The 21,569-nt window shown below is 47.0% G+C and overlaps 3 protein-coding genes and 1 long non-coding RNA gene across 7 annotated transcripts in view; 2 read left to right on the forward strand and 2 right to left on the reverse strand.

The window, feature by feature from the left end:
- The window catches only part of LOC137676039 (aconitate hydratase, mitochondrial), a 24,195-nt gene extending 18,215 nt beyond the window's left edge, over positions 1–5,980 (reverse strand). Inside the window, exon 1 of one of the 2 annotated variants that reach the window (XM_068422508.1) lies at positions 5,750–5,980. In XM_068422508.1, the coding sequence (XP_068278609.1) occupies positions 5,750–5,785 (36 nt within the window). In that variant the 5' untranslated portion in view covers positions 5,786–5,980. The remainder of the gene's footprint in view (positions 1–5,749) is intronic. The other variant, XM_068422517.1, reaches the window with a different exon arrangement.
- The window catches only part of LOC137674718 (aconitate hydratase, mitochondrial-like), a 58,799-nt gene that overhangs the window by 27,496 nt on the left and 9,734 nt on the right, over positions 1–21,569 (forward strand). The window lies entirely within an intron of this gene.
- On the forward strand, positions 5,907–16,567 carry LOC137676055 (uncharacterized). The gene is made up of 3 exons (XR_011050044.1): positions 5,907–6,199; positions 7,642–7,665; positions 16,360–16,567. It is a non-coding gene; the product is annotated as an uncharacterized lncRNA (long non-coding RNA).
- Positions 11,293–20,237, reverse strand: LOC137676047 (DNA-directed RNA polymerase III subunit RPC8-like). 2 transcript variants are annotated; one of them, XM_068422541.1, is made up of 7 exons: positions 20,210–20,237; positions 17,710–17,837; positions 16,406–16,502; positions 14,662–14,748; positions 13,615–13,679; positions 12,770–12,976; positions 11,293–12,089 (listed from the first exon to the last, which is right to left on the reverse strand). In XM_068422541.1, exons 2-7 carry the CDS (start codon positions 17,818–17,820, stop codon positions 12,036–12,038), a joined length of 621 nt encoding a protein of 206 aa, XP_068278642.1. In that variant the 5' UTR covers positions 17,821–17,837; positions 20,210–20,237; the 3' UTR covers positions 11,293–12,035. The 2 variants fall into 2 exon arrangements, with proteins under 2 accessions (XP_068278642.1, XP_068278631.1); XM_068422530.1 differs by lacking the exon at positions 11,293–12,089 and having other exon boundaries at positions 12,885–13,679.

The following is a 21,569-nucleotide window of genomic DNA, read 5'->3' on the forward strand; positions in this document are numbered from 1 at the left end:
CAGCACCAAGAACAAGTTGCTCCATCACCTTTCCAGGGATGGAGGTGAGGCTGACCGGTCTATAGTTACCCGGGTCCTCCTTCCTGCCCTTTTTGAAGACTGGAGTGACATTCGCTTTCCTCCAGTCCTCAGGCACCTCTCCCGTTGCCCACGACTTAGCAAAGATGATGGAGAGTGGCCTAGCAATGACTTCCGCCAGCTCCCTCAGCACCCACGGGTGCATCCCATCAGGGCCCATGGATTTATGGACATCCAGGTTGCTTAATTGGTCCCTGACCCAGCCCTCATCAACCAAGACAGATTCCTCCTCTATCCTGACGACTTCTGAGGCCGCAGGGGTCCGGGGCTCCTCAGGACAGCCTCCAACAGTATAGACAGAGGCAAAGAAGGCATTCAGTAACTCCGCCTTCTTTTTATCCTCTGTCTCCAGGGCGCCCACCTCATTCATCAGTGGGCCTACATTGCCTCTAGTGTTGGCTTTACCTGCAATGTATTTGAAGAAGCCCTTTCTGTTGTCCTTGACCTCTCTTGCAAGGTTTAATTCCAAGGAGGCCTTAGCTTTCCTAGTTGCCTCCCTACATCCTCTGACAACAGACTTATATTCCTCCCAAGTGGCCAGCCCCTCCTTCCACGATCTGTACACCTTCTTCTTCCACTTGAGTTTGCCCAGCAGTTCCCTGTTTAACCATGCAGGTCTCCTGGTACCCTTCCTTGACTTCCTACCTGTTGGGATGCTCTGATCTTGAGCTCGGAAGAAGCAGTCCTTGAACGCTAACCAACTGTCTTGGGCCCCCTTACCTTCTAGTACCCTGTCCCATGGGATTTCCCCTAGCAATTGCTTGAAAAGGCCAAAGTTGGCCCTCCTGAAGTTCAGGGTTGTGATTCTGCTAGCTATTCTGTTCCTGCCACATGAGATCCTGAACTCTACCATCTCATGGTCGCTACAACCAAGGCTGCCCTCAACCTTCACCTCTTCAACCAGACCCTCCTTGTTAGTGAGGATCAGATCCAGCAGCGCTCCTCTCCTAGTTGGCTCATCCACCATTTGCATCAGAAAGTTATCATCAACGCACTGGAGGAACCTCCTGGACTGGGGATGGCTGGCTGAGTAGGCCTCCCAGCAAATATCAGGGTAGTTGAAATCCCCCACAACAACCAGGCCCTGTAATTGCGAGACTGCTCTCAGCTGCCTGTAGAAGGCCTCATCACCCTCCTCATCCTGATCCGGTGGCCTGTAATAGACACCCACAACAGTATCACCCCTGCCAGCCTGCCCCTTAATTCGCACCCACAAACTCTCAACTCGCTCCTGATCCGCCCCTGGACAGAACTCAATACATTCTAGCTGCTCACTCACATAAAGAGCAACTCCACCACCTCTCCTTAGTGGCCTGTCTTTCCTGAACAGGACATAGCCATCCATGACCACATTCCAGTCATGCGAGGCGTCCCACCAAGTCTCTGTAATTGCCACTAGATCATAGCCCCCCGACCGAACACGGATTTCTAACTCCTCCTGCTTATTCCCCATGCTGCGTGCATTGGTGTACAGGCATTTCAGGGAGATGTCACCCATTTTTATCCAAATCTCGTTCTATTGTCCTTTTGATCACATTTCTTAGTATCTTACACAGTAAAAAGTTCAAGAAATTTAGCCGAGAGCATAATAGCCAGCACACTAGTGATAAGGGTGGAGTTTGTTTTTTTACCAATCCCAATCAGCCAGATACACAGCTTTCGGTCAGAGCAATACAGACCTACAGCAGCTGCACGCCGCTTTCGGTAAAGAATATCGGAAGGAAGCGAACACGGCAGGACAAGAGAGGGCACTGCTCCTCCAGGAGTGCAAATGAAACCCAGGCATCAAATTGCACCGGGCTGCACTTTAAGCTTAGATCTTCCAGAACGTATCACAGGTGTCAAAGTTGAGACTTCTCCTTCTTCCACGAGCAAAAAATAAAAACCCAAAACAAACCAAACACCGCCCGGCTTCTCACTGTTTAACGTACATCCGCTGCTCTTTGCCAAGCAGCCACACAACTTCTGTGTTTGTTTTGTTCTGCCTTTTTTTTTTCCTTTTAAAAACTTAAGCATTTGCCCAGCACAATTAATGGTGTGGAAATGTCTTTACCTCACAAGATATCCATTATCTTTTGAAAGTTTCCAGCTGCTGAGGTGGCTGGAAAAAACACTGAGGGATCTCATCAGTGTCCATGGAAAAATAATCTCTTCCTCAGATCAAGAAACGTATTTTGGTTTAATGCAGTAATTCCTTCTTCCCCCGCTCCTCCCTCCCCTAAACCAACCCTGTAACACAACTGACTAACGGAGTTCCTCCTTGTCACCCAGTAAACTGAAAGCTAAATTTCACCATCATTCAGCACACAGAAGAACAGATTTGCAAATTAAAGTAACGGCACAGGCTTCATAGCACTCTACTCTGGCCTGGGACCAAAGCTGATTAGGACAAAAACCTGAAGCAGGGCTCTCCGAAGAGAGGTGCAAAGAAACTTTTCCGATAAAATTCAGTAAAATCTTTTCAGTTTGAACATACATGCCTATGTACCTTTTCACTTGATGAAATGTAGTATTTATTCAAATACTATATAAATACTGAGATAGTAATCACAGAAGTAGCAATACAAAGTAGCTGACTCCTGCTTGACCACAACTTCAGGCTACCAGAAGTGGGAAGGGAGCATGTTTGAGGTGAAGGATCCTGTCTGGACACAGAGATCGGCAACAGAAGTCTGGAAAACTGATGGTCTGTTTCTGTGATGCCCAGTAAGACTGAGGAAAAATAAGCACCTCGGCCAATCAGTTTCAGAAGACTAAACAATCTTTTTTGTCTACGTAAGACTTTTAAAAGGCACCTATTTAAAAAGCGCTATCTTCATTTTACTGGGATCTAAATCTCATCCCACATCTCTGCTCTGTTGGGAATTAATTCGATTCAATATGGTTATTCTCACGTTGGCACCCAGCAAGCCTAAGGATCCACCATCAACAACGAGCAATAGCATACACTGCCTAGTTCCTAAGTCTGATCTCTCCTCATAAAGAATCTACAATATATCACATCGCATTGATTTGACTCTCCGTGCCTGTCCTTTTTCCACTGCATCCTGAGAAACGGGGTGGCAGAAGTGCAAGATTAAAGAAAAGCCACAAGCCTAACAGTTTCCAGCTTCGTTCCCTCTCACTCTTTCCTGAAATAGTACATGGTCTGGGGGGCTTCTGCAGTGGTTTTTTTACTGAGTAGCGAGAAGTGCCTTGAGACCAACAGCCAAGGGATGTAGGCAGCCAGCAATCTATACATTTTCCCTTTTATCCAGGAACTGTTGATTTCCACACTGACCATCCAGCAAACAGCTGCCAAGTGATCTCTCAGCTGCCATTGAACTTGTTATCCCAGCACCTCAGTGTCCTTAGTCAGATTTCAGTACAAGAAATGGCACTAATCAGTACAGGGCTCCTAAGTGTATCAGTATTTTGGCAGCTGAAAAGCTTCCTTAGAAGACACAAAAAAGCCAGCCTATTAAATGGGCCATTATTTTTGGAATCTCTGTAAGGAAGCCAACACTTACCTTTATAGATTTTAAAAGTTCATCTTGAAAAGCTAGCTATCCTGCATTTAGCTCACTCCAGTGAACAGTGCAGATGCAAAGGGAGCCTGAATTCAGAAACTGACTTACATTTTGGCAGCAGATACGGTAGACAAGTCCAGTAAGTAAAAGCTCGTGTTCAAAAGAGTAGCAACTGTGCTACATGTATTCCTATCTGGGAAATCAGTCCTAGAAATCCTAGCTGAAACCCAAAATACCATCTTTCTTCATCCTCCCTGATCTAAGAACACTGGCCAAGTTTCCAACATTCACCACAATTCAGCCTAAAAAAACGCAGTGTGATACAACCAAATTGTAAACGCAGTCTCATTTTCTAGACCCACCTCCAAAGAGCAACCAAAATTAGGGTCCTGAAGATCAGTTTAGCTCTCACCAACACTGCTTTTTGCCAGCATACACAAAGCTTCCCATGCGTAATTGCAGTACAAGGCCTTCAATAAACCCTTGATACTTCAGACGGTTTAGAGTTTTACAGTACTACTCTTTCAGTCAATCCTCAGCCAACGCGTCTCGACAAGTGGGATGCTACTAAAAGCACCTCTCAGATAGGCATGAAAAAGATCTTGACCCTTTAAGGCTATTAGAAGAATTGTACTTGAAACAGGACAGTCAGCCCAAACCAGGCTAATTCCAATGTGTTTCCCTCAGAGGTAAGCTTCCTATGCAGTTCCAGTTCCAAAGCAGTTCTAGGACAGGACTTGAGCAGAACCAATGTCAATAACACGTGCCATGGTCAATGCTGGCACTGTCACAGTCATTGGCAAGGTGATTCTCATATTCACAGAATCACAGAATCAACCAGGTTGGAAGAGACCTCTGGGATCATCGAGTCCAACCATTGCCCTGACACCACCCTGTCAACTAGACCATGGCACTAAGTGAAGAGCCTATTCATTAATCTCTAGGCTGCTACACATGGGCAAAAATAATTTGCCTCCTAAAGAGATCACCTAGAAGCATGTTTGATTACCATCACAGATTTAGTCCTTCACAGAGGAAAAAAAACCTGTACCCTGCGCCTGATAACAGAAGACAGCCTCCTACAATACTAAACTCCCCATATTCACTGTGCTAGCACAGCCTTTGTTTTACATTATACAATATTCATTTTAGCAAATAACTGCTTGTTCTCATGTGATGACACACCATAAAACGAGAACCAACTCATTATTGTAATAAAGGATTTGCCTTCATTTTATGAGTAGTCATTTCTATTCAAAGTACAAATTAAAAACTATTTAACAATTGAGAATGAATATACCAAGTTAACTGAAGTGGTGCTATTCTGCAACTTTTGCTTAAATTAAAAAAGCTAAACTTTACTAAAACACCTACCTCTAAAGTAAGGAAGTAATATAAAACATTAATGAAGCTTCACAAAGTACTTTCAGAATACTATGAGCCAAGTTCTTACTTTGGCTCCCCAAGAAAAGGGAACACGTTGGCCAAGGTCACAAATGGCAAACTGAGACCTTAAATTGTGTGACTTCATCACATGCTTTACTAAGGGGAGCACTGGCTGCCTTATCCCCGTGAGCAGCCCTACAAAAAAAATTCCATCCTAATAGTTGCCTTCCAGGCTTTAAAAGATCATGAAATTAATTAAGGGGGTGGAACATCTCCCTTATGAGGAGAGGCTGAGGGAGCTGGGTCTCTTTAGCTTAGAGGAGACTGAGGGGGGACCTCATTAATGTTTATAAATATGTAAAGGGCAAGTGTCATGAGGATGGAGCCAGGCTCTTCTCAGTGACATCCCTTGACAGGACAAGGGGCAATGGGTGCAAGCTGGAACACAGGAGGTTCCACATAAATATGAGGAAAAACTTCTTTACGGTGAGGGTGACCGAACACTGGCACAGGCTGCCCAGAGAGGTTGTGGAGTCTCCTTCTCTGGAGACATTCAAAACCCGCCTGGACGCGTTCCTGTGTGACATGATCCAGGTAATCCTGCTCCGGCAGGGGACTGGACTGGGTGATCTTTCGAGGTCCCTCCCAATCCCTGACATTCTGTGATTCTGTGAAATCTTGATTATTGAGTGGACATTAAACACAATGTCTCGAGGAAGAGAAGCTCTGTGGCGAGCTCCTACTACAGGCAGATGTGCTGTTCAGAGGTCACTCACCCGCAGCCGAGCCGCCAGCACACAGCGCGCCGCCATCGCGGTCACTCACCCAGACCAAGTGGCGCCCCGGGGGCGTCCCGCGGCCCCGTCACAGCTCCGGCGCGTGGGCGGGGCACCGCGGGGCGGGGACGCACAGGTCCTGGCAGGGAGAGATCCGCGCCAAGAAGGTGGCCACCGGCCGAGGCGCAGGGCTTGTCCCGGGCGGGAGAAGGTCACAGCGGAGCGGTTCCGCGGAGATGCTTTTACCGTCAATCCCTCCGCGCGATCGCGCTCCGGCGTTCCCGTTCGGGGCGGGGCTTTGGCAGGCGCTGTCCTCCCCGCAGCCAGGACCGGGAGAGGCGGGGAGCGCGGGCCGGCGGGGAGCGCGCGGGGCAGCGGCGGGCGGGTGTCGCGCCGCCATGGCCGAGCACCGCCCGGAGCTCATCTGCTGCCGCGAGCGGGCGGGCGCCGGTGAGTGCGGGGGGCGGGGGGCGGTCTCCGCTCACCCTCTCCCTCTCTCCGCAGCGGGGCTGAGCGCGCGTGGGCAGTTAGCGGCCGTTAGGCCTGGCTGGGGGGGAGGGGCGCCCGCCTCGCTCCTCCCGCCCTGTTTTATTTCCCGTTTATTTGGATGTTGTGCCGTGTTTTGTGGGCTCTTCCCCTGTGGTGGGAGAGGAGGCTCCGTACGGAAGGCCCCCGCCCTAACCGTGTCCTGGGTGCTCCCCCCGAGGGTCCGTCCTGGCGCGCCGGTGCTCCTGGGCCTCTCTCGGTAGAGCTGAACGGCTTCAGCGCCTGCGTAACCGCAGCCTCTTGTTCCTCAGGGTCATGGGTTCATAGAAGGGTTTGGGTTGGAAGGGACCTTAGAGACCGGCTAGTTCCAACCCCCTGCCACAGGCAGGGACACCTTCCACTAGACCAGGCTGCTCAAAGCCCCATCCAGCCCGGCCTTAAACACTGCCAGGGAGGGGATGCGGGGAAAGGCAGGTGAAGTTGGTGGCTGGACCCAGAAAAATATTGATTTTGATGGACTTGACCCCTGGTGCGTTGGCCATACCAGTGCAGCCAGGAGAATGAGCTGAAAGCTTCAGCCAGCACTGGGAGCATCTTTCTCGTTGCAAGATAAAATTATCTTCCAGGTTATACCTGTCTATGGGTAATGAGCTTTATTCTTCCCACTTGGGTCAGACTTTGCCCTGCTAAGTCTTAAAGTTTTCTGAAAGAACTGTAAACACAAGCTATTCGGGTTCAGTGTTCATAGGAAACTTCTTTTTAGAATAGTTAATGCAGCTAACAGTCTCTCTATGTTGAAAATTTGTTTCCAGCCTGAAGAATCCCTTGACTCTCAAACTTCAGCTGAGTCACTATTTAGTCTTTGTGAATGTGGACATCTGGTCTTTAGAACTTGCTACTTATGGCATTTGTCCGAGTTACTAACATCATTGTTGTGACTTTCCTAGACTAGTGACAAGACTTCTACAATACATTTAACTCCCTTCACATTCTGAAGTGAAGAAGGTATTTGGGCTGTCTTAAGTCAGATAAACACTTGATTATTTTTTTTGGTCTCATTAAAACCAGTGTAAAAGCTGTGCGAAGACTCGTTTCTAGGATTTCCTTCAGTCAGGTACATTGCCTATGTTTGAAATGGAATAATGAAGGTAGGTTTTCTTACTGTCAATGGGTGTCGTTGTGCATTCACAGGGCATCTAAACTTTGATCTTGGTAAATCTCTCCAGAAGGATATATATTGTATGTCATAAATACGTTTATATTTATTCTCAAACTGTTTCAGTGGTTTCCTTTTTATTTTTTAAGACTGCTCACTGCAGAAGATAATTATTTGACATTAAAGCTTGTAGTTACTTATATTTTTCTCCGGCTTCTGCCTCAAATAATTTTTTTTCTTCTTCTTACAGCAATCGGAAGACTTTGTGAAAAATGTAAGTATGGCTTCTACATGTAGTTTCTTGAGAAGGTGGTGTTGTGGTGAGAGCATACAGTTTGGTTTGGGGATTGGATTTTATTTTTGCTTTAACCACAAACTTGATGTCACTCTCTGAGATGGGAACAGTTACTTAGGTATCGCAAGTGTAAATCAATGAATACTTACAAAGTTATGTGCTCAAATAGAGAGTCACACCAATGCTGCTTTTCTAGAGTATGTGCTGCCAGCATCTTCAGTAGCTGAGGCTGCAGCGACTTCTTGATTGGTTTCTTGTAGTCTGTTATACAAAGTGATCAGCCTGATCATTTCAAACCAGGGAAAAAATAATGCGTTTTTGGAATCTTATCTTCTTCTCACCTAGAGAAAGATTCCCTTCAGCATCCAGGAGAATAACAAATGGAGGCAGGGGGGAACATCTAGAGTTAGGGCAGAAAAAACCCCACAGAACCAAATGCTAGTGCTCAACTGTAGAAGAGAAGAAAGCATGATGTCATTAGATCCTTGTAGGCGAGCAGAACAAATAAGATGACTAGTTTGTGACTCAAAAATAGTATAAAAATAAGCAAAGGGGGGAGAAGCAGAGCCTAAAGCAAGAGGATTGTTTTCAAGAGCACTCAGCAGTGAAACAGATTCCCATTGGTACTAGTTGAGGGCTGTTGCGCTGGAGATTTAAGAGCAGGTTAGATGAGCTGTTTGGGGGAGTTGGGACATGCCCGATGGGGCATGGCTATGGGAAGCGTGAAAAATGCTAGCTCAAGGATGGGCTAGGAATGGAAGTGTGATATGGCTCTGTCCACATCCACTTCTCCCCAGGTGTTCAGCCTACTGTTCCCCTGAGCCCCTGCCCCTATCTAACCTTACCGTCCTTATATAAAAAAGCATCCAGAGCGATCACCTTGCCAAGATCAACAGGGTCTAACTTCTACCTCCTCGTGTGATACCAAGGCTACTTCTTCCCCTGCCGTCAGAAGAGGGACAGGGTCAGGAACTATTCTCTGTTCTGAAAAAGTAGCTACAGATACCTGCAAAACCTGCACTTCAGCTAAAGGTCAAACCTCGTGCTGCCAGACCTGCGTGAGGCCAGGACAGAACAGCAAGGGATGCAGCATGTGTGCCAGTAAAACTGTGCCGTGCTGAGATTAGCATAGCCACGATTGTAGCGCAGGAGAAAGGAGCCTTTGTAATGCTCCCTGAAGGAGGACGAGAAGAGCAAGAAACGCTGGGGATTTGGGTTGAGGGGTTCTGATAGAGCAGTGTCTGCTGTGTTGGAGATCGACACTCCCACCCAGCTTGGTGTCATCTGCAAATTTGCTGAGGGTGCACTCAATCCCTACGTCTAGATCATCTATAAAGATATTGAAGAGCACCGGCCCCAGAACTGAGCCCTGGGGAACACCGCTAGTGACCGGCCGCCAGTTGGACTTTGCCCCATTCACCACCACTCTCTGGGCTCGGCCATCCAGCCAGTTTTTAACCTATCGAAGAGTCCACCCATCCAAGCCCCTGGCAGCCAGTTTGTCTAGGAGGATGCTGTGGGAGACAGTGTCGAATGCCTTACTGCAGTCTAGATAGACTACAGCCACAGCCCTGCCCTCATCTACTAAGCGGGTCACTTGGTCATAGAAGGAGACCAGGTTGGTCGAGCAGGACCTGCCTTTCATGAATCCATGTTGGCTGGCCCCGATGCCCCGATTGTCCTGCATGTGCTGTGTAATGGCACTCAGGATGATCTGTTCCATCACCTTGCCTGGCACCGAGGTCAGGCTGACAGGCCTCTAGTTCCCTGGATCATCCTTCCGACCCTTCTTGTAGATGGGTGTTACATTTGCTAATTTCCAGTCAGCTGGAACATCTCCAGTTAACCAGGACTGCCGGTAGATAATAGAGAGTGGTTTGGCAAGTTCATTTTCCAGTTCCTTCATTACTCTGGGGTGAATCCCATCCGGGCCCATAGCCTTGTGGGTGTCCAACTGGCACAGCAGGTCACTAACCGTCTCCTCCTGGATTACGGGAGGTTCACACAGCCCCCTGTCCCTAACTTCAGGCTCTGGGGGCTGAGTCTCCGGAGGACAACCAGTCTTGACATTAAAGACCGAGGCAAAGAAGGCATTGAGCACCTCTGCCTTTTCCTCATCCCCTGACACTACACTACCCTCCTCATTCAGCAAGTGGTGGAGGCTCTCCTTGACCCTCCTTTTGCTGTTGATGTATTTGTAAAAGCTTTTTTTGTTGTCTTTGACTGTAGCAGCCAAATCAAGCTCTAATTGAGCTTTGGCCCTTCTAATCTTCTCCCTACACGACCTGGCCACGTCCCTATAGACCTCCCAAGTTACCCGACCCTTCTTCCAGAGCAAGTAGGCTCTCTTTTTTTCCTTAAGTTCTAGCCTAAGTTCTCTGTTTAACCAGGCCGGTCTTTTTCCCCGACGGCTTGCCTTCCTACACACCGGGACAGCCTGCGTCTGGATATTTAGCAATTCCCTTTTGAAGCATGTCCAGCCTTCCTGGACTCCTTTGCCCTTCAGGACCGATTCCCAAGGGACTCTGTCCACCAGCCTCTTAAACAGGCTAAAGTCAGCCCGCTGGAAATCTAAGGCAGAAGTTCTGCTCTTGCCCCTCCTTACTTCCCCCACTATCGAAAACTCTAACATTTCGTGGTCGCTACTCCCAAGACGGCCACCGACCCTCACATCTCCACTAGTCCTTCTCTGTTCACAAACAACAGGTCAAGCAGGGCCCCTCCTCTAGTGGGCTCATTTACCACTTGCATGAGGAAGTTGTCCTCCACACATTCGAGGAATCTCCTAGATTGCTTCCTCTCTGCCATGTTGTATTTCCAGCAGACATCCGGCAAGTTGAAGTCGCCCACGAGTACAAGGGCCGGCGACCGGGTGGCTTCTGACAGCCGCTTGTAAAACGCCTCGTCCGCCTGCTCCTCCTGGTTGGGTGGTCTATAACAGACTCCCACCGTAATGTCCGCCCTGCCGACCTTCCCCCTGATCTTCACCCATAAACATTCAACCTTGTCATCCTCACCATCTTCCTCAATTTCAACACAGTCCAAGCACTCCCTAACATACAGCGCTACCCCACCGCCTCTCCTGCTTTGCCTGTCCCTCTTAAAGAGCTTATAGCCATCCATAGCTGCACTCCAGTCATGAGAGTCGTCCCACCACGTTTCTGTGATGGCAACCACATCATAACCTTCCTGCTGTACAGTGGCCTCTAGCTCTTCCTGTTTGTTGCCCATACTGCGTGCATTGGTGTAAACGCACTTCAGCTGGGCTAGTGGCCTTGCCCCCGATGCAGGCCTGTCACCCCTAGGTTCATTTGTGGCTGCCCTGGTCTTATCCCCCTCCCCCATCGAACCTAGTTTAAAGACCTCTTGACCAGCCCTGCCACCTTCTGGGCCATAACCCTTTTCCCCTTCTGATTCAGCTGTTCCCCATCCGGCACAAGCAGGCCCGGTGCCATGAAAGCCGCCCCGTGGTCAACAAACCCAAAGTCCCACCTACGGCACCAGTCTCTCAGCCACATATTAATCTGTTGTACTTTCATAGTCTTTTCCCTATTTTCACCAAACACCAAAGGAATTGAAGAGAATATAACCTGCGCACCTGCCCCCTCCGCTTCAGTTCAGAATTATGTATTTTCAAACTCCTGCAAACGAGCTCATTCTACACACATACAGCCCACCCAATCAAGTATTTCCATTCAGCACAATAAGCAGCCTGGAGCCTTCCACAGTGGTCATCTTCACAGAGCCTAACCTACTTTTGGGTAAACCACTGTCAATCCAGTTCTCTTTGGCTGATTTCCTCCATGGGTTAAGTTCCCATTCTTAGCAGAATGTTACCACCACCTCCCGTGCCCTCCCAGCAGCAGCATTTTCCAGGTCTCTAGAGCACTGCACCTCTATTAACTCCAGTCTTTTGCTGTTTCTTCTGTTTCCTGTCAAAAGAACGGCAGTTTTCTACCCCTCTGAGATCAAGTGCTCAGCCCAAGGGAGTGATCCGTCTTGACAGGCATTCTCTCCTGCTTTCACTCACTGAAGTTAGCTCCCTTCTTACTTCAGGCAAGTAAAGACCTCCCTGGTTTTCCCTCCAGGGCAGGAGACCAAAGCTCCAGCTGAGTTGTTGCTGCTGCGCTCAAGGCTTTTTGTGCCTGTAAATTCACTTCTCCACATCAGCAAAGACATTTCTTGAAAGCAACTGTCTCAGTCTGGCAGGCTGGGAGCTGAAGGGGAAGCAGAGAATGGCAGCTCTGATTTCTCATTCAGCTTCAGAGGAGCAATGAGCACCAGCAGGATCCTGTAATCCCTCAAACATCCACCAGAAAGACTTTCTGCGGAGCAGGCTCTGATGGCAGCTAACTGTTTGTCCACCATGACAGGAGGCCCAGGCCTGGCTCACTGACCGATCCCTGTTCGCAGAGAGAAGAGGAGAGCGCGCAATTGTAAATTGCATAGAGAACACAGGAGTAAATGCATAAAAATATAAACTATCTCCCCCCCTGAGTTATGGATGAGGTATTCACCTCTGTTCCTATCAGAGCGTGTCCAGCACTTGCCCAGACTCCTCTAAACCTTGCCAACGCTACACCAAATGTTTAACACTTGAAAATCAAGCACTTGCCCTTTCCCCTTCCTGACTGTCCCAACATCCTCCAGCTGTGAGGAAAGACAGCTTTCACTGGGTTACATCCATCTGTCTCTTGCACTGTACTCAGGTGGGTCTTATGCCAACACACGGCACAGGAAGGACCGTTCAGCTGCTGTGTAAACCTTGACGTGGTTCTCCCAGCTCTCTGCTCCCTGTATGCTCACTCCTACCTGCAGATCCTGCATGCACAGTCTGTTTTAAATCAGCCTCACAGGGGCAGCTCCACCAACCACCACAAAGTGTTCCAAGGAAAACACACAGCAAACACAGTGCAACCACAAGAACAATCTCGTTTCTCCCCTTTTCCACTGCTTTCATTTTGTGACTCTCTTTGCTTCACGGTCAGCTTAAAGCAATCAGTTCCTTGGGAAAAGGATGCTATTTTAGACATAGAATAAACCACAACGTTCACAAGGCTCTATGAATTGTGCATGGAGTTACCACAAGAGTGTAGGGTGCCTCTTTCTTCTGAACTTCTTCTGTGGCATTTGAAGTGGAAGCCTCTGCAGAGCTCGGACCTGTCGGTGATGTATCGACAAATGTTTCATCCACGACTCGGAAGCGGATCTCCTCCCCAATGTCCATGTAAAGATCGTGGGCCCCTTCTTCTGTCTCATATTCCCACACCCACACCTGCTCTGCTTCATCGCTGGCCACGCCAAGGGTTAAGGATGGAAACAACCCGTACTCTGCCTGACAGATCACTTTCGGACAGTTCTGGGAACAGGCTCAATTCAAAGCCTTTTCACAATTATTTCTCAAACCACAATGGACTGTCCCAGGTCATCATCTGCACAGCCCAGGGCCCCGTCTTGTTTCCGATTTTCTTGCTTCAAGGTGCATGCTGCTGGGCAGAGTTGGGGTTACCTTCATCCCAAAAAACCCACCAAAAAACCCTGAACCAAACAAAACCCCTCAAACCCAAGAAGACCTCACCTACCACAAATAAGAACGTTAGACACACCACATATCTAGACATGACATGATGTGGTAAAACCGGCATTCTGTCTTCAGCAGCAGCAGCCAAGACTAGAGGCAGGGATTACAACGCGGTCGTTCGGGGGACACTGCCAGTCATTTCTATCAGCAGGCACACTGATCCTGCAAAACCTAAGAAGCGTGAGGCCTGTCCAGCTGTGATAACAGTCTGCGGGACTTCCCTGACACAACGGCTTAGCTTCTGCCACTGAGCACCTTCCTTGTTGCAGTAGTGAATGCCTGTTGGGCCAGCACTGCACAATCTTTTGAAATGAAGTAGTAAAGTTATCAAAGGTGACCAAAGGATAGAACTTAGCTGGCTGCTGCAGGGATTCTGGTGGGATGACAATATCATCAAAGAATCCAATAGAAACTGTGGAGAAAAGAATTTGATTAAGACTGAAAAGCTTCTTTGCAAATGATGTACCTAAAATGCATTTCTAGACTCATTCTCCTTCCTCTGTCAGGAAGGACATTTGAGATCATGCAGGAGTTATTCTTTGAGCCACAACGCTCAATTTCAGTTGGCAGCAAAGCAACCACCCAACTGAAAGTACACAGAGCAACAGAGGGCACAGTCTTCATGCCCGCTGGGAAAGGAAAGGGCTGTTTGGAGCAGGATTGGAAATGAAAGCGTTGCAAGAAATGACTCAGATGCTGTAGAGGTCTGTGACAGAAAAGAGCTTAGAAATCACAGATGTAACGTGTTAAATAAAGACCAATACAAAGTTAGAACAATCCCCACCTCCCCCTTGAGATTTCATGATGTGGAATTTTATCAGAGAGTGGACACGCCCAAATTCAGCAACAAATGCAGCCACGACAATCTTCTTGTCCCAGCCTAACAACTGAGCAGCTCGCTTGCGTGGAAGACTCCTACAAGAAAGGAAAGCAACTCATTGATTTTGTATTCCATGAATCTGACAGCACTTTGTGCTCACAAAGACGTTTCCCTGCCACTTTTTCAGGTACAAGAAGCAATCATGAATTTGCACAGAACTATAGGGAAGATATATCAGACCAACACAAGCTGACACTACCACTTTAAAAGAAACAAGTTCTGTTAACTAAAGCAAGAAAATTAATCCAGTCTCTGCTCCAGATGGGCTTGCCTGTTCTTCTCGGGCACGCACATGAATGACAAAAGGAAAGGGGAGTGCAGACAAAACCATCAAGGGCAGGGGAAGCTGCCAGCCTCCAACTACCAATCACCCTCAGAGCAGAGCAGCGCTAGAGGCCAGCGACAGTCTGTACCCAGCCTACGGACTGCACCATACAGCCTGAAATCCCAGTATCCCAACAGACCCAAGAGCTCATCAGCTCACCTGTCCCTACTGTTAGAAGCTGTGGTTTACCGTGAACGCCATCCTGACTGCAGCTTTTAATCTGTCCGATCAGAATCTCATCCAGGAAGGGATGGAAGACCACGTAGCGGAAATGCACTTAAAAGAAAACAGATCGTTAATGTTATGTCCATGTTAGTGAATGATACTCCTTCCACAGGGTGGCAGCCATTAAAACAAAATCCCACCTCCTATATGCCCTCTAAAACGCTTACCCAGTTTCTTTTACAATTTCCTTACAGGCATTGATTAGACAGAAAAATGGGAATAAGAGTTCTGATTCCTAACTGTTTTGTATGAACTATGACAGCAGTTGATCAGCAGCCTCCTGTTCTCTGCTCTTCCAGCTCGCAAGAGTTTAAATTCACAGAATAAAGCTATAAATGAAGAACATGGAGCAGAGCCTCTGCTTTAGTTATGACGTGAGCATTCCTGCATAATGCTTCAAGGCCAAGAATATCAGTTGAAATTATACTTTCTCGTAATATTTCTGCCCCTTCTATCTTTGTGAGCAATGCTGTATTTTCTTTAAATGAAATATTTGATATAAAATATTATCAGAGTAAATAAGATTCTCTAACATAACTGCTTTTTTCATCCAGGTTAAACAAAATGATGTTTCAAACTAAGCATTTTGCATTTATAATTATATGAATGTTATACTAAGACAATCTTAGCCAAACAACGCTTATGAGCAATTTAACGTCATTTCAGGTGTCCATACTCCGTGCTCCTCTTTTACATAAGATCAGGCAGTTCATTAGAGAAAGTTATTACCAGACACAGCAGGATTTATTAAAGTGCTACCCCAGATTCTGAAGGCAGAAGACTTTTTTCCCAGCTCAGAGAGAATATATTCTCGTTTCAGTTCAAAGAGTAATTCAAAGTTAAGAGGCTGAGTGGAGATTAAAGCAAGCAGGAAAGCCTGCCATCCTCCTTCAGTATTAAAGAAGCTTTTATTTGCAGGGAGCGAGATCTATTGGAGTTAAAATTTAGACAAGGGGAGTCACATACAGTCAGTGCAGCTCCCTTCTAACAGGAAATGTTTCACATGCTCAAGCTACACTTCCACAGTGAAAACTCAAGCTAGAAAAATGCGCCTCTTTCCAGCTTATTTAAAGAAACTCATTTTACCTTAAAAAAAATGAGATATTTGCTTTTAGGCGTTTACTTCCAGTTTTTACTCAGACAGATTTGACAGAAGTTAAAGAAATGAGTCATTTCTTAGTAAAAAAAAAAAAAAGTCACTAGAAATGTATGCTGAACCAGATCTGTCTAAGTCTCAAACAAAAATGTAGCAAAACTTCCAGCTAGCAAAACAGCATCAAATGCTGTGTGAATGTTATATTTAGAAACATGTTTCAACATTCTAGCTAGGGAAAATACGCTTCAAGAAGAAGAAATACTAGACAAATGCAGAACAATTAATACAACTTATTTTCTATGTGCATATTTCCAATCATTTTAAATTAAATTAACCCCTTCCTCATGCCACACTTGTGGCTCTCATTGTACAACAGAGAAGGACTGCTGGAGAAGGCAAACAGGACTGGCTATTTACAGTGGTATTTGTACTCAAAAAACGCAGAGGAAAAGATTTTTGCCACGTTCCTCTTGCCCTCTTAACAGGAACACAGTTAAGCCTACAAACTTCAATACGTTCCTTTAAACTTATTCTCCCTGAAAACTGAACTCAGTTTACATTTCCAGATCACGAATGTTCAGCAAAACGATACACCCGAGGACAAGAACGTACCTTTGGTATGTGATGCACCATCTCCAGGGAATATGTATGAATCTTCCAGCTTCGTGATATCGTACAGACAGATGCAGAGGCCGACATTGTACACAACCTGCTCAAACAAACAACAAACAAAATAATTAAAAAGCACTAAATTAAGCAACCCACCGGGTTAAATCAAGCAAACCATCACATTTATACACTGCGCGCACCTTTTCAAAAGAAGGCAACAGAAGGGTGGCAAGATGGGAGGGAGGCTGGTTTGCTACCCTCCTTCAACAGCCCCAGCCCTAACCACACTGCATTGTAGGGAACCCCGAACTTATTCAAGTGTTATGGATGTGTTTTCAGACACTGCAAAGAGCACTGCTACAAACAGAAACCCTTGGAGTAATTGTCAGTGGTGAGAGAACTTGACCTGCCAAGATGGTAAACAGTTGCCCACAGACATCATACACCAGCCCCACTGCCTGTCCAAAGGCTAAACGTACACTAGAGTTACACTCTCAGAAGCCTCTACGCTTACCTCTGTCTTAAACGATATTAGCTCTGGGGAGAGATGAGGAGAACTCTTGGTTTCTCTGCTACTTCAGAGATGGCTTCACAGCCTACAAAATTTGAGGCACCTACTAGTCGTCAGTGGATGAAGGAAGAGTTTTGCCTTTCGTAGCCTGTCTGTATAAACTGCTGCTCACAACCCTCGATCACTTCAGGTTGCTCTTTTGAGCTCTGTTCACAAGCTTTTGAATTTTGCATCTGCCTCACGGCTGAAAGCCGTGTGCTAATCACAGTCCCAGGGGCTGCACAGGGACGCTGTGACTGCCTGGCTTATGCCATAACACTTTTTTATTCCCTGCATCAAAGATCAGCTTCTTACTGCCACGCTGTATTTCAAGTACTAAGCACAGACCAAGTCAGCTATTAACACCTTCATTTCTCATCCAGTATTACTGTTCTACATTTGTTTACATGGTCTTTTTTAAAATTCCCCCACTGGATGCAGTAGCTTGCATCTGGTTTTCAGACTGTTTGGGACTGCTATGCACATAAACCAGCAGTTACTCTCGCTTCTCTGCCCCGTTTGGTGTCTCGGTATCTTCCCATTACAGCATTAGCCATTAGGAAAAAAGCCTCCTTTGAGATGATACATGGCTGTCTCTTTGTTTAAAGTCTCTGATATTTCAGTCTCTGGGGATGGCCTTCACATCTAAACTATTCTGATGCCTCACCCCACATATCTCATTAGGAACAAACAAAAAGAAGAAACGCTGAGGGATGTTATGATGCCTGCATCAACCTATACATGACCCACACTTTACCTTATTGGCCAATTTCTTGTTTAGCTCTTCAGCAATGGATTCAGTCAGTTTCCTCTCAAACTGCCAGGGAGGAATTCTTACTGTGTCAGTCATCTCTGCCAGGACAAACATGGTGGCGGAGAGCACCTCTGAGGAGAGAAGACACCAACAGCCTCAGGAACTCGAGCACTGCAGGGGCAACTAAGATCCCCAACGCCTGATGCGGGGTGGGCCTGGGAAACCACCCCAAGGTCTCGCGCTGAGCTTAGTGGGGCAGCACCGTGGCCACCCCAAAAGGCCGGGGACGGGGGGGGAGGGTTTGAAGGCGGCTGCGCAACGGCTGCTGGGGGGGGGCAAGGAGAGGGGCCTGAAGGCGGCCACGCAACCGCTGCTGGGGGTGGGCGGCCAGGCAGCTGGGAGGGAGCGCACCAACAGCCACACTGCCCGGCAGCCGGGGGCAGGCCAGGAGCTGGGGGGGGGGCAGGCCGGGAGCGGGGGGGTTGGGGGGGCCGAGAGCCGGGGCCCGGGGGAGACGGGAGCGGGGGGGCGCGGGGGAGACGGTGACTGCTGAATACTTAGGTCAAGGTTATTACCAGGTACAAATTGGCATCACGTAGGGCTAGAATAATTTATTCTGAGTGTTAATTACAAACAAAAAATGCCTATGGTATGATTTTGCAGGCCTTGGTGCATTGTGCAGAGAGATAAGCAGCATGAGGGACAGTGGAAAACAGCGGGGTGTGCTAATGTCTGAAATTTGTTGGGAAAAATGGAAGGAGGTTATTTGAAGTGTGTTTAAAAAAAGATTCTCCAGGAAAACCAAATATCTCCAGCTGACAGTCAAAACGGCACTGTCAGCATAAGAGCTCTGATGCAAATACTGAGTATGTCATCCCCCACACCTCCCAGCAGCACATAATGAGTGTTTTAGATAAGAAATCATTAAACATTGAGCTGTCTAGAAGCGGGAAAGAGAAAATGAGGTTGCAAATACCGTGGCAAGGCCTCATTAACGAGATACCTGTCTTGGCCGAGGAGTTTCTGATCTTTTTGCAATTACTCCTCTTTCACCAGGATCTGTTTGGTTGTGTGGTTTGGTTGGTTTTTTTTAATAAACATGGCTGGTCTGCACGTTTGGTGTGTTTGTATTAAATGCGGGGGCCCAGGAACAAGTTTTCCCCATCACCTGAGAAAAACATTATTTTTCTTGGAGCAGCATCAATCGCCTCAGCAAGGAGCTCTGCTGCCAACACAGCAGACACTGCTCTATCAGAACCCCTCAACCCAAATCCCCAGCGTTTCTTGCTCTTCTCGTCCTCCTTCAGGGAGCATTACAAAGGCTCCTTTCTCCTGCGCTACAGTCGTGGCTATGCTAATCTCAGCACGGCACAGTTTTACTGGCACACATGCCGCATCCCTTGCTGTTCTGTCCTGGCCTCACGCAGGTCTGGCAGCATGAGGTTTGACCTTTAGCTGAAGTGCAGGTTTTGCAGGTATCTGTAGCTACTTTTTCAGAACAGAGAATAGTTCCTGACCCTGTCCCTCTTCTGACGGCAGGGGAAGAAGCAGCCTTGGTATCACAGGAGGAGGTAGAAGTTAGACCCTGTTGATCTTGGCAAGGTGATCGCTCGGGATGCTTTTTTATATAAGGACGGTAAGGCTAAATAGGGGCAGGGGCTCAGGGGAACAGTAGGCTGAACACCTGGGGAGAAGTGGATGTGGACAGAGCCATATCACACTTCCATTCCTAGCCCATCCTTGAGCTAGCATTTTTCACGCCTCCCACAGCCATGCCCCATCGGGCATGTCCCAACTCCCCCAAACAGCTCATCTAACCTGCTCTATAAATCTCCAGCGCAACAGCCCTCAACTAGTACCAATGGGAATCTGTTTCACTGCTGAGTGCTCTTGAAAACAATCCTCTTGCTTTAGGCTCTGCTTCTCCCCCCTTTGCTTATTTTTATACTATTTTTGAGTCACAAACTAGTCATCTTATTTGTTCTGCTCGCCTACAAGGATCTAATGACATCATGCTTTCTTCTCTTCTACAGTTGAGCACTAGCATTTGGTTCTGTGGGGTTTTTTCTGCCCTAACTCTAGATGTTCCCCCCTGCCTCCACTTGTTATTCTCCTGGACGCTGAAGGGAATCTTTCTCTAGGTGAGAAGAAGATAAGATTCCAAAAACGCATTATTTTTTCCCTGGTTTGAAATGATCAGGCTGATCACTTTGTATAACAGACTACAAGAAACCAATCAAGAAGTCGCTGCAGCCTCAGCTACTGCAGATGCTGGCAGCACATACTCTAGAAAAGCAGCATTGGTGTGACTCTCTCTTTGAGCACATAACTTTGTAAGTATTCATTGATTTACACTTGCAATACCTAAGTAACTGTTCCCATCTCAGAGAGTGACATCAAGTTTGTGGTTAAAGCAAAAATAAAATCCAATCCCCAAACCAAACTGTATGCTCTCACCACAACACCACCTTCTCAAGAAACTATATGTAGAAGCCATACTTACATTTTTCACAAAGTCTTCCGATTGCTGTAAGAAGAAGAAAAAAAATTCTTTGAGGCAGAAGCAGGAGAAAAATATAAGTAACTACAAGCTTTAATGTCAAATAATTATCTTCTGCAGTGAACAGTCTTAAAAAATAAAAAGGAAACCACTGAAACAGTTTGAGAATAAATATAAATGTATTTATGACATACAATATATATCCTTCTGGAGACATTTACCAAGATCAAAGTTTAGATGCCCTGTGAATGCACAACGACACCCATTGACAGTAGGAAAACCTACCTTCATTATTCCATTTCAAACATAGGCAATGTACCTGACTGAAGGAAATCCTATAAACGAGTCTTCGCACAGCTTTTACACTGGTTTTAATGAGACAAAAAAAAAATAATCAAGTGTTTATCTGACTTAAGACAGCCCAAATACCTTCTTCACTTCAGAATGTGAAGGGAGTTAAATGTATTGTACAAGTCTTGTCACTAGTCTAGGAAAGTCACAACAATGATGTTAGTAACTCGGACAAATGCCATATGTAGCAAGTTCTAAAGACCAGATGTCCACATTCACAAAGACTAAATAGTGACTCAGCTGAAGTTTGAGAGTCAAGGGATTCTTCAGGCTGGAAACGAATTTTCAACAGAGAGAGACTGTTAGCTGCATTAACTATTCTAAACAGAAGTTTCCTATGAACACTGAACCCAAATAGCTTGTGTTTACAGTTCTTTCAGAAAACTGCATGATAAATTTGCCTTTTCAAGGAGTGAAAAAAATCTGGAAGAGGTATCTCGACTTCTAATCTTGTATAAGATATCTTTAAGACTTAGCAGGGCAAAATCTGACCCAGGTGGGAAGAATAAAGCTCATTACCCATAGACAGGTATAACCTGGAAGATAATTTTATCTTGCAACGAGAAAGATGCTCCCAGTGCTGGCTGAAGCTTTCAGCTCATTCTCCTGGCTGCACTGGTATGGCCAACGCACCAGGGGTCAAGTCCATCAAAATCAATATTTTTCTGGGTCCAGCCACCAACTTCACCTGCCTTTCCCCGCATCCCCTCCCTGGCAGTGTTTAAGGCCGGGCTGGATGGGGCTTTGAGCAGCCTGGTCTAGTGGAAGATGTCCCTGCCTGTGGCAGGGGGTTGGAACTAGCCGGTCTCTAAGGTCCCTTCCAACCCAAACCCTTCCATGAACCCATGAACCTGAGGAGCAAGAGGCTGCGGTTACGCAGGCGCTGAAGCCGTTCAGCTCTACCGAGAGAGGCCCAGGAGAACCGGCGCGCCAGGACGGACCCCCTGGGGGAGCACCCAGGACAGGGTTAGGGCGGGGGCCTTCCGTACGGAGCCTCCTCTCCCACCACAGG

The sequence above is a fragment of the Nyctibius grandis genome, chromosome 2, assembly GCF_013368605.1.
Source record: "Nyctibius grandis isolate bNycGra1 chromosome 2, bNycGra1.pri, whole genome shotgun sequence".
In the NCBI taxonomy this organism is placed as follows: Eukaryota; Metazoa; Chordata; class Aves; order Nyctibiiformes; family Nyctibiidae; genus Nyctibius; species Nyctibius grandis.

What these genes read in the sequence shown, in the direction of transcription:
- LOC137676047 (XM_068422530.1), bottom strand. Translation starts at nt 17,820, where the DNA reads ATGTTTGTCCTGGCAGAGATGACTGACACAGTAAGAATTCCTCCCTGG. An exon ending in TGGTGCATCACATACCAAAG is followed by an intron (nt 14,749 to 16,405) that starts GTACGTTCTTGT and finishes TTTTCTTTTAAG; the next exon opens with TGCATTTCCGCTACGTGGTC. An exon ending in CAGTCAGGATGGCGTTCACG is followed by an intron (nt 13,680 to 14,661) that starts GTAAACCACAGC and finishes TTTTCTCCACAG; the next exon opens with TTTCTATTGGATTCTTTGAT.